Source organism: Oncorhynchus clarkii, unplaced genomic scaffold (assembly GCF_045791955.1).
Source record: "Oncorhynchus clarkii lewisi isolate Uvic-CL-2024 unplaced genomic scaffold, UVic_Ocla_1.0 unplaced_contig_5647_pilon_pilon, whole genome shotgun sequence".
Classification (NCBI taxonomy): domain Eukaryota; kingdom Metazoa; phylum Chordata; class Actinopteri; order Salmoniformes; family Salmonidae; genus Oncorhynchus; species Oncorhynchus clarkii.
The window spans coordinates 80,001-99,416 of NW_027258013.1; the positions used below are offsets into that span (position 1 = coordinate 80,001).

The window sequence follows — 19,416 nt, forward strand, 5'->3', positions numbered from 1 at the left end:
TACAAACCAGTCGATGGTGCAGCAGTTGACCAGAGAGGGGAACATACGACAGCGGGACCTGAAGGCATCTCCTACAGGACTCATACACAACACAATGTGCAGCTTCTCTCTGACCCGAGAGATGAAGAACTGGAACACCTAACACACACACACACACACAGGTTACACACACAGGTTACACACACAGGTTACACACACAGGGAGACACACAGGGAGAGACATACAGGTTACACACACAGGGAGACACACACAGGGAGAGACATACAGGTTACACACACAGGAAGACACATACAGGTTACACACACAGGGAGACACACACAGGGAGAGACATACAGGTTACACACACAGGGAGAGACACACAGGTTACACACACAGCGAGACACACACAGGGAGAGACACACAGGTTACACACACAGCGAGACACACACACATCTATAGAAATGCATTCAAGCAAACGCATACAAATGAACTCATGCAAACAGACTCACTGTATAGTCAAGTGCCAAATTCAAACTGTCTAACACATGAGAGGAAATCAATTGAGTGTTGTTTAGACTGAGGCCAAAGTCAGTGTAATTAAAGTGAAGGGGTCAGAGTTCTGGAGGTGTCCAGAGCCTGCTGCTCTGCCTTGTTGACAGACTACTGCTGGGACACTTCATATAGGACCTTAACAAGACACGAGACACTACACTGAATCCTACTGGGATGAATAGCTCAATATGAACACATACATCAATACATACAGTACATTACGTTTTGAATGAATAGCTCGCTGGATATATGTCTAAATACATGTATAAATATTAATGAATGATACTGTCATGACGTTGCCCTGTTGGGGGAGGTTTATGACCCCCCCACATAAATCTCCCCCTTTTTCTGTCCACTCTACAGACTCTTGGAAAGCCCTGTTGTTAACATATAGAGAGTATGGAAACATCAAAAGGTTGGGGAAAAGAACCATCTTTGTGTAATGCAACCAGTTGAAAGTGTCCGTTGGTACTTAAAGAATGATGTCAGATCAGTTGTTGTCTGGGACATTATATCTGATGACAGGACGACATAAACTGTGTCTTGTATCACATTATAGTTATCAGATTCACATGGAATTGTTGTGCAATTTAAATGTTTAAATATGAAACTATTTGTGAAAAGATGACATGTCATTTTAGCTTTTAAAATTAGAGAATTGTTTTCTTAAGTAAAATATGCTCAATCAGTGGCGACGCACCACGTGAATAGGTATTGGTTGGAAACGATGAAGCAATCCCTATTCTACATTACTATAAGAGCCCCCGTGACCCAATTCACGGCGAACTAAGCCAACCTCAGCGTGAGCTCTGGTTGCGAATGGTTGAATGACTACAACCTAACAAAATTAACATTGTGTTCCTGATGATGTGAGGACTGATGTCCATACGTCCAGAAGGGTGAATTTCAACGTAGAGGTAGCGATCGCCATGCTGGAAGGATGAATTTGAATACACCAGCCAGAATATAGCATGAGCTTAGTATGGCAACTTGGTATGAACTTTGAACTCTTATTCACTGAAGAAGTGATACATCCTAGATGTTGAGTCATCAGCAGCAGCTGTAAACGTGCGTGGGCTAGGAAAGGACGGACAATCTCTTCAGAACGACAGGGTACCACATCGTATCCGTTCTACCACACGACGACAGACTACAACGTATCCGCCCAGAAATATTATTCAAAGGACAAGGGAGATCTCTGCTGGGCAACCCAGCTTTCCATCTTCGACCAAACTATCGAAGCGCAGCTCAGAGAAAATATAATTCTTGCATTTTCCTTTTCCGAATGGGCGGTTATTTAGAATGCATAATATTCTGTTTTTACGATAGCATAGCTTCATAAGGTCCGATAGAGACCCAATTATTTTGTTCCTCAGTCTTTCCGCGCTTTCATTCAAACCCAACCCCCTTTCTTTGTGTAACCAACCGTCATATCAGTTCCGTCCGCTAAGGACTTTTTCTTGTATGACATAATTAGTAATCAATGTATGATGCAGCCTGTGCATATGTCATTCTGTGTGATTAGTTAGGTATTTAGTAAATAACTAATTAAACCAAATTTTGTATTGCTGATTCAACTTGTCAACCAGGGTTCGCGAAGATAACCAATCATTTTACGACGTTCAGATGAGACTGAATAAGGTGACGATTAATAATTGACTGCTGTTGATATAAAAGATTACCAGGTCTTTAAGAGTGTATTCAGAAGACAACAGCTCTATAAACATTCTTCCGTGGTGCCCCGACTTCCTTGTTAATATATTTACATGATTAGTTTAATCAGGTAATATTAATTACAGATAATTGATTTTATAAAATAACATGTCATATCATTTAATCCATAGTAAAGACACGACAGTACATACATAAATATTACACATGTACTTATTATATTTAACCTTTATTTTGACAGGGAGTAAAGGTCTCTTTTACAGAGGAGCCCTGTAATTACAATTCTATATTGAGTGTTCTATGAGTGAGTGTGTACTCTACCGTACCTCGTCTCGGTTTCCCTCATTGATGCCGGCCTCCTTGGCTCTGGGCCGTGTGGCAGCCAGGACCTGCTCCAGATCATCCTTCTCAAACAGGTTGGGCACCTCTCCACTGTTCAACATGTTGTTAATGTCCTCTAGGAACTCCTCCACCACGATCTGATGAACAATAATACACACATGCAATGGAGGAGGGATGGAAACGTGCCTGAGAACTGAAGACCGAAGCTATAGCTTCCAGGGCTAATGCCTCGGCTTCTGCTCAGTGGGGTAATGAGGTGATGAGTCACAGAGGTGGCATGGTTTGGCAAGCAGATGGTCACAGATAAACACTGGCCATAGCTACTTCATTAGCTGTCTGGTACAGTCTTTATGGAGGAACCTGCTATCTGCCCATCACATAGTCTCCATAAATACTACTGTCTGGTACAGTCTTTATGGAGGAACCTGCTATCTGCCCATCACATGGCCTCCATGCACACACACCTGTACTTGCAAACTCTCCCCTCCTCGCCCCCCTCTTCCCCTCCCCTACCTGTGTGTCAGTGAAGTGGAACACCATGTCCTCTCCCCCCTCTTCCCCTCCCCTACCTGTGTGTCAGTGAAGTGGAACACCATGTCCTCTCCCCCCTCTTCCCCTCCCCTACCTGTGTGTCAGTGAAGAGGAACACCATGTCCTCTCCCCCTCTTCCCCTCCCCTACCTGTGTGTCAGTGAAGAGGAACACCATGTCCTCTCCCCCCTCTTCCCCTCCCCTACCTGTGTGTCAGTGAAGAGGAACACCATGTCCTCTCCCCCTCTTCCCCTCCCCTACCTGTGTGTCAGTGAAGTGGAACACCATGTCCTCTCCCCCCTCTTCCCCTTCAGTGAAGTGGAACACCATGTCCTCTCCCCCCTCCCCCCTCTCCCCCCTCCCCTACCTGTGTGTCAGTGAAGTGGAACACCATGTCCTCTCCCCCCTCTTCCCCTCCCCTACCTGTGTGTCAGTGAAGAGGAACACCATGTCCTTGCCCTCCACCCCAGCCATCTTGAACAGTCGTCTCAGGTCTTCATGGAAGCTGTCGTAGTTGTATCCTCGGCTCAGTTCTATCTGGAAGCAGCGCATGCCGCACATGTGGGCCGCCAGCCGCGTCAGTGACTGCTTCCCCGTGCCCCCCACGCCCACCAATAGGGCGTTACCACGCTCCTGGCGGATCATACGCGCTATCCTATAGGAACAGAAGGACTGGGTCAGGAAGTAAGCAATTTAACAAATTAAAGCATTACAAAAACACAAAAACGAACTCTTTATGGGGTTCTGGACAAAATAAGTCCACTAAATAGGGAATAGAGTGTTGTTAAGTATGTTAATCAGTTCACTAAATAGGGAATAGAGTGTCATTAAAGATGCTAATCGGTCCACTAAATAAGGAATAGAGTGTTGTTAAGTATGCTAATCAGTTCACTAAATAGGGAATAGTGTTGTTAAGTATGTTAATCAGTTCACTAAATAGGGAATAGAGTGTCATTAAAGATGCTAATCGGTCCACTAAATAAGGAATAGAGTGTTGTTAAGTATGCTAATCAGTTCACTAAATAGGGAATAGTGTTGTTAAGTATGTTAATCAGTTCACTAAATAGGGAATAGGGTGTCATTAAAGATGCTAATCAGTTCACTAAATAGGGAATAGAGTGTTGTTAAGTATGCTAATCGGTCCACTAAATAGGGAATAGAGTGTCATTAAAGATGCTAACCAGTTCACTAAATAGGGAATAGGGTGTCATTAAAGATGCTAACCAGTTCACTAAATAGGGAATAGGGTGTGATTAAAGATGCTAATCAGTTCACTAAATAGGGAATAGGGTGTGATTAAAGATGCTAATCAGTTCACTAAATAGGGAATAGGGTGTCATTAAAGATGCTAACCAGTCCACTAAATAGGGAATAGAGTGTTGTTAAGTATGCTAATCAGTTCACTAAATAGGGAATAGAGTGTCATTAAAGATGCTAACCAGTTCACTAAATAGGGAATAGGGTGTCATTAAAGATGCTAACCAGTTCACTAAATAGGGAATAGGGTGTCATTAAAGATGCTAATCAGTTCACTAAATAGGGAATAGGGTGTCATTAAAGATGCTAATCAGTTCACTAAATAGGGAATAGGGTGCGATTTAGGCCAAAACATCTGTACACTATATAGGGAATGGGGTACAATTTCGAATGCATTCACTGCACTAATTAGGGAATAGGGCTCCGTTTCCGAGTGTAAAATGACCTGGAGACATGTTCTACAGCGTCCTGGAAGAACACCAGCTTGGTCTCCTTGGAGAAGGTCATGTTGTAGTCATCCAGGTAGTCCTGGAGCACAGCCCTGATCTTATCTGGCTCTGTTAGGTCCTCATACAGACGATCTGCCTTCTCTGCACCCACCTAGAGGAGAGGGAGGGAGGGAGGGAAAGGGGGAGTGAGAGATGGAGGGGGGCGGGGGGGGGGGGAGACAGGAAGGATTGCGAGATAGATAGATGAATGCCGTAAATGTTAAGCGCTTTGAGCACCTGGGAAATTGATTGGATTTATAGGCTTATAGCGCATTTTACCTTGATGAAATCTCCAAATATGATGGGTTTGGTCACAAAGTAATTGGGTTCTAAATTGAAGCCAAAATATTTGCCTGAAAGAAGAAGAAGGGAAAGATATTTAAAGAGTTGCTATTCATAGCTCAACAATTGTGGGACGTTTCAGATAAGGACATTGAAATGGCTTTCAAACTTAATATGTCAAAACACTGCTTAGTGAGAGGCTAAACTCTGAAAGTTCAAACTAGCCGTCTAGGTTCTATTAAACTCTGTGTTATGTTCTTACTGGCCGTCTAGCTCTAGGTTCTATTGAACTCTGTGTTATGTTCTTACTGGCCGTCTAGGTTCTATTACACTCTGTGTTATGTTCTTACTGACTGTCTAGCTCTAGGTTCTATTGAACTCTGTGTTAGGTTCTTACTGGCCGTCTAGGTTCTATTGAACTCTGTGTTATGTTCTTACTGGCCGTCTAGGTTCTATTAAACTCTGTGTTATGTTCTTCCTAATCGTCTAGGTTCTATTAAACTCTGTGTTACGTTCTTACTAACTGTCTAGGTTCTATTAAACTCTGTGTTATGTTCTTCCTAATCGTCTAGGTTCTATTAAACTCTGTGTTATGTTCTTACTGGCCGTCTAGGTTCTATTAAACTCTGGGTTATGTTCTTACTAACTGTCTAGGTTCTATTAAACTCTGTGTTATGTTCTTCCTAATCGTCTAGGTTCTATTAAACTCTGTGTTACGTTCTTACTAACTGTCTAGGTTCTATTAAACTCTGTGTTATGTTCTTCCTAATCGTCTAGGTTCTATTAAACTCTGTGTTATGTTCTTACTGGCCGTCTAGGTTCTATTAAACTCTGTGTTATGTTCTTACTAACTGTCTAGGTTCTATTACACTCTGTGTTATGTTCTTACTGGCCGTCTAGGTTCTATTAAACTCTGTGTTATGTTCTTACTGGTCGTCTAGGTTCTATTAAAATCTGTGTTATGTTCTTACTAACCGTCTAGGTTCTATTAAACTCTGTGTTACGTTCTTACTGGCCGTCTAGGTTCTATTAAACTCTGTGTTACGTTCTTACTGGTCGTCTAGGTTCTATTACACTCTGTGTTATGTTCTTACTGGTCGTCTAAGTTCTATTACACTGTGTGTTATGTTCTTACTGGCCGTCTAGGTTCTATTACACTCTGTGTTATGTTCTTACTAACTGTCTAGGTTCTATTACACTCTGTGTTACGTTCTTACTGGCCGTCTAGGTTCTATTACACTGTGTGTTACGTTCTTACTGGTCGTCTAGGTTCTATTACACTCTGTGTTATGTTCTTACTGGTCGTCTAGGTTCTATTAAACTCTGTGTTACGTTCTTACTGGTCGTCTAGGTTCTATTACACTCTGTGTTATGTTCTTACTGGCCATCTCAGAGACAATGGTGTTGAAGTAGGTTTTGTCTTCGTTGTTGATGAGGCGGTCGTGGAACACTCTCTGACACTCGTGACAGAACAGACGGAATATCCCAGTCTGATCCCTCACCGTGCCTGGCTCACACTGCAACATACCTGGAGGACAAACAGACAGAGGGAGGGAGAGAGAGGGAGAATGAGAGAGAGGTGAGAGGAGGGAGGGAGGAGTGGGGAGAGAGGAGGAGGGAGGAAAGTAAAGAGGCAGGGAGGGAGAGAGAGAATGAGAGAGGGAGGTGGAGGGAGAGAGAGATGGAGGGGAGGGGGGAGAGGGAGTGGGGGAGGGGGGAGGTGAAGGGAAGAGAGAGGTAAAGAGGCAGGGAGGGAGAGGGAGAGAGAATGAGGAGGGAGGTGAAGGGAGGGAGAGAGGGGGGTGAAGGGAGGGAGAGAAGTGGAGGGAGGAGAGATGAGAGAGAGTGGGAGGCAGGGAGGAGAGGGAGCGGGGGAGGGAGGAAGGTGAAGGGGGGAGGGAGGGTTAGATGGATTTAACATGATTTATTTACGACCAGAGAATAATAAAACATGATTCAACTTGGTGGTTCTCACCCTGCAACCTTAACACATGAAGAAGTAAAGAAAGTCTAATATCTGCTGTTGACACATCCCTGTTGTTATCAATGTTATGCAATGCTAGGGATGCTTTAGGAGATATGATGGGTCGGACACACCAGAGGATCCATGTTCAAGTCTTGTTAGAAAGTTGAGGGCATTAATGTGACCACGCTCGCCCTCAGCAAGAATGGGGGCTGGGTTGGCCTTATTCGCCTTGGGTAAGTATTAATGCTGGTGTGTGTATGTGAGTGTATGTGTGTGTGTTTACGCTCGCTGGTGTGTGTGTGTCGTTGTGTGTGTGTGTGTTCTGCATGGTGACTCCCTAGCGGGGGTCAGGGAGCAGTAGTCACTTCAACTCAGGCCTCTCTGCTCTGATGATGGTTGTGAGGCTGCTGGGTAGAGGACTGGTACTGTCTCTGTCTGGACTTCAGGCTACAACCAAGAGCATCTCAGTCCATCAGCTACTTTAATAACTTACAAATGAATAAGCCAAGACAAACTTTCTCACCCTGGACATACTTGGAGAGGTCCCTGAGGTTGAAGACGTAGTGTGTGTGTGTGTGTCTCACCCTGGACACACTTGGATAGGTCTCTGAGGGTGAAGACGTAGTGTGTGTGTGTGTGTGTGTGTGTGTGTGTGTGTCACCCTGGACACACTTGGAGAGGTCCCTGAGGTTGAAGACGTAGTGTGTGTGTGTGTGTATGTCTCACCTTGGACACATTTGGAGAGGTCCCTGAGGTTGAAGACGTAGTGTGTGTGTGTGTGTCTCACCCTGGACACATTTGGAGAGGTCCCTGAGGTTGAAGACGTAGTGTGTGTGTGTGTGTGTGTGTGTGTGTGTGTGTGTCTCACCCTGGACACACTTGGAGAGGTCCCTGAGGTTGAAGACGTAGTGTGTGTGTGTGTGTGTCTCACCCTGGACACACTTGGAGAGGTCCCTGAGGTTGAAGACGTAGTGGGACTTGGCTGGTGTAGGCAGGAGGTCGACAGACATGCGGTGGTAGATCTCTACTGCTGCGTCTACGATGCTGCCTGCTGAAGACCTCACCGCCTGGGGGAACTCACTGAGGAAACCACTGAGGATGGCCTGGAGGGGGAGAGACCGTTTCAACAGAGAGAGTTAAGCGTACGTGGGCTTGAATATGCCCTTGAGGAGAGAGGGCAGACTCAAGACACACACGTGATTGTGTGTGTGTGGTCTTGTTGATCTGAATCCCCCTAAAGTCCCCACAAGGATAATAAAACAAGGCAAATTCTCCCTCGTGGGGACATTTCCCACATCCCCATGAGGACAAAGGCTATTTTAAGATTAGGGGTTAAGTTTAGGGTTAGAATTAGGGTTAGAATTAGGGTTAGAATTAGGGTTAGAATTAGAGTTAGAATTAGGGTTAGAATTAGGGTTAGAATTAGGGTTATAATTAGAGTTAGAATTAGGGTTAGAATTAGGGTTAGAATTAGGGTTAGAATTAGGGTTAGAATTAGGGTTATAATTAGAGTTAGAATTAGGGTTAGAATTAGGGTTAGAATTAGGGTTATAATTAGAGTTAGAATTAGGGTTAGGGTAAGGCGTTAGTGGTTAGGTTTATGAGTTAGGTGTAGGGTTTGGGTTAAGGTTAGGGGTTAGGTTTAGGGTTAGAATTAGGGTTAGGGTAAGGCATTAGTGGTTAGGTTTAGGAGATAGGTGTAGGGTTTGGGTTAAGGTTTAGGGTTAGAATTAGGGTTAGTGGGTAGAATTAGGGTTAGGGTAAGGCATTAGTGGTTAGGTTTAGGAGATAGGTGTAGGGTTTGGGTTAAGGTTTAGGGGTTAGGTTTAGGGTTAGAATTAGGGTTAGTGGGTAGGATTAGGGTTAGGGTAAGGCATTAGTGGTTAGGGTTTATGGAGTAGGAGATAGGTGTAGGGTTTGGGTTAAGGTTTAGGGGTTAGGTTTAGGGTTAGAATTAGGGTTATAATTAGAGTTAGAATTAGGGTTAGGGTCGTTAGTGGTTAGGTTTATGAGTTAGGTGTAGGGTTTGGGTTAAGGTTAGGGGTTAGGTTTAGGGTTAGAATTAAAAAAAAAAAAAGGATTTTGAATGTAAATCAATTATAGGTTTACGAGGATAGAAAAACATGTGTGAGGATAGTTGATATGTAATTAATTAAGGGGCTGTGCGGGAGAGGACATGACGATAGTCGATCTGTAATTAAACTACCACAGCTTGTTAAGGGCTGTGAGGGAGAGGACATGACGATAGTCGATCTGTAATTAAACTACCACAGCTTGTTAAGGGGCTGTGAGGGAGAGGACATGACGTAGGATCTGTAATTAAACTACCACAGCTTGTTAAGGGCTGTGAGGGAGAGGACATGATGATGGGTCTGTAATTAGGGTACCACAGGGTAAGGGGCTGTGCAGGGAGAGGACATGACGATAGTTGATCTGTAATTAAACTACCACAGCTTGTTAAGGGCTGTGAGGGAGAGGACAGTCATGACGATAGTGATCTGTAATTAAACTACCACAGGTGTTAAGGGGCTGTGCGGGAGAGGACATGACGATAGTCGATCTGTAATTAAACTACCACAGCTTGTTAAGGGCTGTGAGGGAGAGGACATGACGATAGGATCTGTAATTAAACTACCACAGCTTGTTAAGGGCTGTGAGGGAGAGGACAGTCATGACGATAGTTGATCTGTAATTAAACTACCACAGCTTGTTAAGGGGCTGTGAGGGAGAGGACATGACGATAGTCGATCTGTAATTAAACTACCACAGCGTGTTAAGGGGCTGTGAGGGAGAGGACATGACGATAGTTGATCTGTAATTAAACTACCACAGCTTGTTAAGGGCTGTGAGGGAGAGGACATGATGATGGTCGATCTGTAATTAAACTACCACAGCTTGTTAAGGGGCTGTGAGGGAGAGGACATGACGATAGTTGATCTGTAATTAAACTACCACAGCTTGTTAAGGGCTGTGAGGGAGAGGACATGACGATAGTCGATCTGTAATTAAACTACCACAGCTTGTTAAGGGGCTGTGAGGGAGAGGACATGACGATAGTCGATCTGTAATTAAACTACCACAGCTTGTTAAGGGCTGTGAGGGAGAGGACATGACGATAGTCGATCTGTAATTAAACTACCACAGCTTGTTAAGGGGCTGTCAGGGAGAGGACATGACGATAGTCGATCTGTAATTAAACTACCACAGCTTGTTAAGGGGCTGTGAGGGAGAGGACATGACGATAGTCGATCTGTAATTAAACTACCACAGCTTGTTAAGGGCTGTGAGGGAGAGGACATGATGATGGTCGATCTGTAATTAAACTACCACAGCTTGTTAAGGGGCTGTGCGGGAGAGGACATGACGATAGTTGATCTGTAATTAAACTACCACAGCTTGTTAAGGGCTGTGAGGGAGAGGACATGACGATAGTTGATCTGTAATTAAACTACCACAGCTTGTTAAGGGCTGTGAGGGAGAGGACATGACGATAGTTGATCTGTAATTAAACTACCACAGCTTGTTAAGGGCTGTGAGGGAGAGGACATGACGATAGTTGATCTGTAATTAAACTACCACAGCTTGTTAAGGGGCTGTGAGGGAGAGGACATGACGATAGTTGATCTGTAATTAAACTACCACAGCTCTTTAAGGGGCTGTGAGGGAGAGGACATGACGATAGTTGATCTGTAATTAAACTACCACAGCTTGTTAAGGGGCTGTGAGGGAGAGGACATGATGATAGTCGATCTGTAATTAAACTACCACAGCTTGTTAAGGGGCTGTGAGGGAGAGGACATGATGATGGTCGATCTGTAATTAAACTACCACAGCTTGTTAAGGGGCTGTGAGGGAGAGGACATGACGATAGTCGATCTGTAATTAAACTACCACAGCTCTTTAAGGGGCTGTGAGGGAGAGGACATGACGATAGTCGATCTGTAATTAAACTACCACAGCTTGTTAAGGGGCTGTGAGGGAGAGGACATGACGATAGTCGATCTGTAATTAAACTACCACAGCTTGTTAAGGGGCTGTGAGGGAGAGGACAGTCATGACGATAGTCGATCTGTAATTAAACTACCACAGCTTGTTAAGGGGCTGTGAGGGAGAGGACATGACGATAGTTGATCTGTAATTAAACTACCACAGCTTGTTAAGGGGCTGTGAGGGAGAGGACATGACGATAGTCGATCTGTAATTAAACTACCACAGCTTGTTAAGGGCTGTGAGGGGGAGAACATGACGATAGTTGATCTGTAATTAAACTACCACAGCTTGTTAAGGGGCTGTGAGGGAGAGGACATGATGATAGTCGATCTGTAATTAAACTACCACAGCTTGTTAAGGGGCTGTGAGGGAGAGGACATGATGATGGTCGATCTGTAATTAAACTACCACAGCTTGTTAAGGGGCTGTGAGGGAGAGGACATGATGATGGTCGATCTGTAATTAAACTACCACAGCTTGTTAAGGGGCTGTGAGGGAGAGGACATGACGATAGTCGATCTGTAATTAAACTACCACAGCTTGTTAAGGGGCTGTGAGGGAGAGGACATGACGATAGTCGATCTGTAATTAAACTACCACAGCTTGTTAAGGGGCTGTGAGGGAGAGGACATGACGATAGTCGATCTGTAATTAAACTACCACAGCTTGTTAAGGGGCTGTGAGGGAGAGGACATGACGATAGTCGATCTGTAATTAAACTACCACAGCTTGTTAAGGGGCTGTGAGGGAGAGGACATGACGATAGTCGATCTGTAATTAAACTACCACAGCTTGTTAAGGGGCTGTGAGGGAGAGGACATGACGATAGTTGATCTGTAATTAAACTACCACAGCTTGTTAAGGGGCTGTGAGGGAGAGGACATGACGATAGTCGATCTGTAATTAAACTACCACAGCTTGTTAAGGGCTGTGAGGGGGAGTGACGATAGTTGATCTGTAATTAAACTACCACAGCTTGTTAAGGGGCTGTGAGGGAGAGGACATGATGATGGTCGATCTGTAATTAAACTACCACAGCTTGTTAAGGGGCTGTGAGGGAGAGGACATGATGATGGTCGATCTGTAATTAAACTACCACAGCTTGTTAAGGGGCTGTGAGGGAGAGGACATGACGATAGTCGATCTGTAATTAAACTACCACAGCTTGTTAAGGGGCTGTGAGGGAGAGGACATGACGATAGTTGATCTGTAATTAAACTACCACAGCTTGTTAAGGGCTGTGAGGGAGAGGACATGACGATAGTCGATCTGTAATTAAACTACCACAGCTTGTTAAGGGCTGTGAGGGAGAGGACATGACGATAGTCGATCTGTAATTAAACTACCACAGCTTGTTAAGGGGCTGTGAGGGAGAGGACATGACGATAGTCGATCTGTAATTAAACTACCACAGCTTGTTAAGGGGCTGTGAGGGAGAGGACATGAGGAGAGAAAAGACAAGAGGGTTTGGAGACAGGGGGTTAAAAGGTCATATTAGGGTTAGGAACTGAGGTTGGAGGTTAAGTCTTGACCTTGAAGATCTGTTTGAGACTGTGCTCTTAGAGCAGGGTTTAGTTGTCAGAGGTCAGGGGTTACTCACATTGAAGATCTGTTTGAGGCTGTGTTCGGAGGGAGTGGGCAGACACAGCATGCTGAAGTGGCGGATGAAACGAGGGGTCACCGGGTTACGGCCCCCTCCAGGCGGAGCGCAGGCCGCCGCGATCGTCATGTCCTGCAGAGAGAAAGAGAATGAGAGAGAAGAGGGGAGGAACGGGGGAGAGGGGGGTCGAAAGGAAGATTTGGCACAGAAAAAATATTTCCTACCAACACATTTTCATATGTATTTAAACCCTCATATTTTCAGATGTATTTGAACCCTCACATTTTCATATGTATTTGACCCTCATATTTTCATATATATTTAAACCCTCATATTTTGAAACCTCATCGATTTCGTCTTTTATCAATATTACATTTGACTTTCAGTTTGAAGAACCTCCACCCGGGCCAGAATGTTTAGCTAAAGTTAAGTTAAACTTCAGAATGAAACCCTGTTTGGATTAGAAAATATTGACATGCTCTTGGTTCTGTATTCCCTGTGTGTGTGTGGGTCTGTGTGTGTGTGTGCGTGTGTGTGTGTGTGTGTGTGTGTGTGTGTGTGTGTGTGTGTGTGTGCGTGTGTGTGTGTCTGCATATGACCTTGTGTGACTACTCTGGTTGCTGTATTGACATGGTTGTCTGTCGTCTGTCTGCATGTGGTGGAAACACATTTACACCCAGTACACGTTCAGATCTCAACAAACAGAATAACTGATTCTGTGAATAATTGTGCTATTGGAAACTAATTACTGTGTGCTGACCATTCACAACAATAACAAAAGACTAAAACAAACACATTGTACTGTGGCAGAAAAACGGACCCTATCAGTTCCTGGACCTGGGCCTCCAATCTACTATGGACCTCAGACCATCCCTCTGTCTGAATACTAAACAAGTCAAAGTTTTCACTGACCACAAACATAAAGTCACTTCATTTTCTCAGACTTCAAAATAACGACTGGAGCAGAATACACTCAATGTTTCACCTCATATCCTCTAGCCCAGACAAGATGAGACTCTGTCTACATATTGAACAAGACTGTGTGTGTGCGGTGTGTGAGTGTGTGTGTGTGGTGTGTGGTGTGTGTGTGTGTGTGGTGTGTGTGTGTGTGGTGTGTGGTGTGTGGTGTGTGTGGTGTGTGGTGTGTGTGTGTGCATGGTGTGTGGTGTGTGGTGTGTGGTGTGTGGTGTGTGTGGTGTGTGGTGTGTGTGTGTGGTGTGTGGTGTGTGGTGTGTGTGGTGTGTGGTGTGTGTGTGTGCATGGTGTGTGGTGTGTGTGTGTGCATGGTGTGTGGTGTGTGGTGTGTGTCGTGTGTGGTGTGTGGTGTGTGTACCTGGATCTCCTTCCAGAAGAACTTATCTCGGTCGTAGAAGCCGTGGAAGTCCTGGAACTGTCTGAGCAGTTCTATTGGCGGCTGGGAGCCGTAGGTGTCCAATTTAGGCATGTTCAGATCATCCACAAAGATCACTATCTTTCTGTTACCAGGAGCACCTGACATGAAGAGGAGGGATGGAGGACATGAATAACACTTCGCTAAGTAGGCCTATCAGTTCTTGTTACCAGGGTGATCTGTAACATTGCCTGGGTGATGTATAACCACCATGTTGTGCTAGGAGGCCAACAACATATGAACCCAGGACCGTGTTTGGGAGACCCTGTTCTCGCACCTCTCCAATATCATTCCTGTCTCTTTCCTCTTACGTCTCTCAATCTCTCTCTCACCCAGAACGTGTTGCTAGTTACCGTATCTCTACCCCAATATTACTCTCTCTCTCTCTCTCTCACCCAGAACGTGTTGCTAGTTACCGCATCTCTACCCCAATATTACTCTCTCTCTCTCACCCAGAACGTGTTGCTAGTTACCGTATCTCTACCCCAATATCTCTCTCTCTCTCTCACCCAGAACGTGTTGCTAGTTACCGCATCTCTACCCCAATATTACTCTCTCTCTCTCTCACCCAGAATGTGTTGCTAGTTACCGTATCTCTACCCCAATATCTCTCTCTCTCTCTCTCTCTCTCTCACCCAGAATGTATTGCTAGTTACCGTATCTCTACCCCAATATCTCTCTCTCTCTCTCACCCAGAATGTGTTGCTGTGAACCGTATCTCTACCCCAATATTACTCGCTCTCTCTCTCACTCTCTCTCTCTCACCCAGAATGTGTTGCTGGTTACCGTATCTCTACCCCAATATTACTCTCTCTCTCTCTCTCTCTCTCTCTCTCTCTCTCTCTCTCTCTCTCTCTCTCTCTCTCTCTCTCTCTCTCTCTCTCTCTCTCTCTCTCTCTCACCCAGAATGAGTTGCTAGTTACCGTATCTCTACCCCAATATTACTCTCTCTCTCTCACCCAGAATGTGTTGCTAGTTACCGTATCTCTACCCCAATATTACTCTCTCTCTCTCTCTCTCACCCAGAATGTTCTTCCTCTTCTTCTCCAGTTTGGACTCGATCATCTCCTGTGTTCTGGCCGAGGTGGTCTGGGCTGAGAAGTTGATATAGACGGGAACATAGCCTCCTTTCTCCTGGACACTGTTCAGAAGACCACGGGCCACCACAGACTGACACACACACAGAGAGAGACAAGAGAACACACTGAGGAATGCATAGGGTTAACAGTGAGTGTTAGATGAATTGCATGATAAATGTGTTTTTCTCCACAAAGTCCAGCTAATACAACGAGTAAGAGATGCCTCTGACAAGCACTGGTGCAGGGCAACATTATGGAAGGTTGAAATATCAACATGTCAGAAGATATCCAAGGAGCAGTCTAGAGTAGTTTAGGTAGGTAGGTAGGTAGGTAGGTAGGTAGGTAGGTGTGTGTGTAGGTGTGTGTGTGTGTGTGTGTGTGTGTGTGTGTGTGTGTGTGTGTGTGTGTGTGTGTGTGTGTGTAACCATACCTTTCCTACTCCGGTGATGCCGGTGAAGAGAACAGAGTGTCCTACAGACAGCAGCTTCTCCATCAGGTAGCCATAACGCACTGTGTCGGTGGTGGGAACCAACATCTCAAAGAAGGGCAGTTCCTTGTTGTACCTAAAGGAGGGGATGATCCTCTCCCACGGCTCCAGACGCTTGTGGTTGAAGTCCATGAACACACTCCACAGGTCCCCCGAGCTGGGCAGCTACACACACACAATATAGACAAATACAGTGACACATACTAGCATATACTCACACACACAGGGTTGATAGTATTTACTGTCCCTAAGTCATACAGATCTAACAGGGTTGATAGTATTTACAGTCCCTAAGTCATACAGATCTAACAGGGTTGATAGTATTTACTGTCCCTAAGTCATACAGATCTAACAGGGTTGATAGTATTTACTGTCCCTAATTCATACAGATCTAACAGGGTTGATAGTATTTACTGTCCCTAAGTCATACAGATCTAACAGGGTTGATAGTATTTACAGTCCCTAAGTCATACAGATCTAACAGGGTTGATAGTATTTACAGTCCCTAAGTCATACAGATCTAACAGGGTTGATAGTATTTACTGTCCCTAAGTCATACAGATCTAACAGGGTTGATAGTATTTACAGTCCCTAAGTCATACAGATCTAACAGGGTTGATAGTATTTACTGTCCCTAAGTCATACAGATCTAACAGGGTTGATAGTATTTACTGTCCCTAAGTCATACAGATCTAACAGGGTTGATAGTATTTACAGTCCCTAAGTCATACAGATCTAACAGGGATGATAGTATTTACTGTCCCTAAGTCATACAGATCTAACAGGGTTGATAGTATTTACTGTCCCTAAGTCATACAGATCTAACAGGGTTGATAGTATTTACAGTCCCTAAGTCATACAGATCTAACAGGGTTGATAGTATTTACTGTCCCTAAGTCATACAGATCTAACAGGGTTGATAGTATTTACTGCCACTAAGTCATACAGATCTAACAGGGTTGATAGTATTTACTGTCCCTAAGTCATACAGATCTAACAGGGTTGATAGTATTTACTGTCCCTAAGTCATACAGATCTAACAGGGTTGATAGTATTTACAGTCCCTAAGTCATACAGATCTAACAGGGTTGATAGTATTTACTGTCCCTAAGTCATACAGATCTAACAGGGTTGATAGTATTTACTGTCCCTAAGTCATACAGACCTAACAGGGTTGATAGTATTTACTGTCCCTAAGTCATACAGATCTAACAGGGATGATAGTATTTACTGTCCCTAAGTCATACAGATCTAACAGGGATGATAGTATTTACTGTCCCTAAGTCATACAGATCTAACAGGGATGATAGTATTTACTGTCCCTAAGTCATACAGATCTAACAGGGATGATAGTATTTACTGTCCCTAAGTCATACAGATCTAACAGGGTTGATAGTATTTACTGTCCCTAAGTCATACAGATCTAACAGGGTTGATAGTATTTACTGTCCCTAAGTCATACAGATCTAACAGGGTTGATAGTATTTACTGTCCCTAAGTCATACAGATCTAACAGGGTTGATAGTATTTACTGTCCCTAAGTCATACAGATCTAACAGGGTTGATAGTATTTACTGTCCCTAAGTCATACAGATCTAACAGGGTTGATAGTAATAATGTTTCATATAGTCTAACACGGGAAATGTCATGATGGAAGCAGGTAGACAAATCCATGTCAGGATGAAACAGTTTGGTGGTCAGAACGCCATTAAAGGGTGCAGGCCTGTGTGTCTCTATGTTTAGGTAACTGATGCCTGGAGAGGCCTGTGTGTCTCTATGTTTAGGTAACTGATGCCTGGAGAGGCCTGTGCTCTTAGTTGTTGACTGTGTTTTCACCGCCCTGCGCATGTGTTCTGCAGTGTGTGACCAAACCTCAAGATGGTAGGCTAAATGTTACTAGAACCTCCCCCCTGCAGTGTGTGAGAGTTTGTGTTCCTCCCCCTGCAGTGTGTGAGAGTTTGTGTTCCTCCCCCTGCAGTGTGTGAGAGTTTGTGTGCTGTGTTTGTCCCCCTGGACTTGGTGTTCTGCTGTTCGAGGTGTGTGGGTGCGTGTGGTTTGTTTACTGTCAGCGAGAGCCAGCCACCAACTCCAAGGCTAGCGGGCACGGAAACTGGCACACATATCATTACACACACACAGGGATATTAATGTGTACACAATGCCCCCTAACTCCACAGTAGATAGGAATGTGAACGGGTACATAATGGCCCTAACTCCACAGTAGATAGGAATGTGAATGGGTAGATAATGGCCCATAATTCCACAGTAGATAGGAATGTGAATGGGTACATAATGGCCCCTAACTCCACAGTAGACACGCATAATAATGTGTCCATATTGGCCCATAACTCCACAGTAGACAGGAATATTAATGTGTACACAATGGCCCCTAACTCCACAGTAGACAGGAATATGAATGGGTACATAATGGCCCCTAACTCCACAGAAGACAGAGCGACACATGAGTTATCCCCAGAGACAGACTTCACCAGCCTTGTGTTGGTGTCTGGGGGTGTGTGTGCATGCACGTTTAGATCCTCCAGGACAAATCATCTCTGTTAGTTATGGACCATAACACATTCAGCCTTCACCCTTTCTCCCTCACACTCTCTCACTCCACTAACAGGTAAATGATGCATATTCTACTCCTCCACGGACTCACTCAAGGAATACAACATTCTATCCATCATTACACTGTTACAACCCAGGGGACACTTCCAGAACAGGAAAGTAGAGAGTTCCTATTGGATATCATTACTGTGATACCAACCAATGGCAACCATAGTCTCCATTGATGGCATGATGAAATACATTGAAAGTTCTCAGCAGGTATATGAAATCTCCTTCTCTTCCAGCCTCGTTCACCTGCTGTCCTTATTTCTGAGGGGACAGACAGAGGTTTTCCTACCAAAACCTTTAGAGATGTTCATTTCAATATGTTCATATCCATCTACTAAAACGGCCTTTACAGCACATGTTTTTGTTGCACATATCCAATTGATAAAAACAACTGAATACACTTAGAATTGGTAGCAGTCTTTGTCAGATGTTGATAATTGGTAGCAGTCTACAGATTGAATTGATTCCACAGGTAAGGCCTATTTGATTTTAAACCCTTTCAGAGGACTTAAAGAGTGACTGAACGCACCGATTCAGCAAGTGTTTATCTGTTGCTTATGAAGAAAAATGTCAGTCTTGGAGGTGTGGATTGATGTGGCAGTTACTGATGTTTGTCCCCCATGAGACACCGTGGGAACAAAGCCAGTATCACTTTCTAAAAAGAGTCAGAATGAATTTAAGATAACTCAAGAAATCTGTCATTAATTTAGACGTTTTTGCAAAGGAGCATTTAGTCGCGGAAGTTTACATCTACCTAAGGTGTTTGATGCAGTAGGATATTTATCAATACATCTACCTAAGGTGTTTGATGCAGTAGGATATTTATCAATACATCTACCTAAGGTGTTTGATGCAGTAGGATATTTATCAATACATCTACCTAAGGTGTTTGATGCAGTAGGATATTTATCAATACATCTACCTAAGGTGTTTGATGCAGTAGGATATTTATCAATACATCTACCTCAGGTGTGTGATGCAGTATGATATTTATCAATACATCTACCTCAGGTGTGTGATGCAGTATGATATTTATCAATACATCTACCTCAGGTGTGTGATGCAGTAGGATTTTTATCAATACATCTACCTCAGGTGTGTGATGCAGTATGATATTTATCAATACATCTACCTCAGGTGTGTGATGCAGTATGATATTTATCAATACATCTACCTCAGGTGTG

The 19,416-nt window shown here is 44.1% G+C and overlaps 1 protein-coding gene across 1 annotated transcript in view; it reads right to left on the minus strand.

Moving 5' to 3' along the window:
• Positions 1–19,416, minus strand: part of LOC139394507 (dynein axonemal heavy chain 6-like) — a 153,574-nt gene that overhangs the window by 63,604 nt on the left and 70,554 nt on the right. Inside the window, exons 40-50 of the mRNA XM_071142580.1 lie at positions 15,557–15,778; positions 15,070–15,217; positions 13,991–14,148; positions 12,658–12,789; positions 7,999–8,170; positions 6,483–6,629; positions 5,099–5,172; positions 4,777–4,931; positions 3,498–3,729; positions 2,529–2,681; positions 1–138 (exon numbers count right to left, since the gene is read on the minus strand). The exon at positions 1–138 is cut by the window's left edge and continues 3 nt beyond it. Coding sequence (XP_070998681.1) covers positions 1–138; positions 2,529–2,681; positions 3,498–3,729; positions 4,777–4,931; positions 5,099–5,172; positions 6,483–6,629; positions 7,999–8,170; positions 12,658–12,789; positions 13,991–14,148; positions 15,070–15,217; positions 15,557–15,778 — 1,731 coding nt within the window. The remainder of the gene's footprint in view (positions 139–2,528; positions 2,682–3,497; positions 3,730–4,776; positions 4,932–5,098; positions 5,173–6,482; positions 6,630–7,998; positions 8,171–12,657; positions 12,790–13,990; positions 14,149–15,069; positions 15,218–15,556; positions 15,779–19,416) is intronic.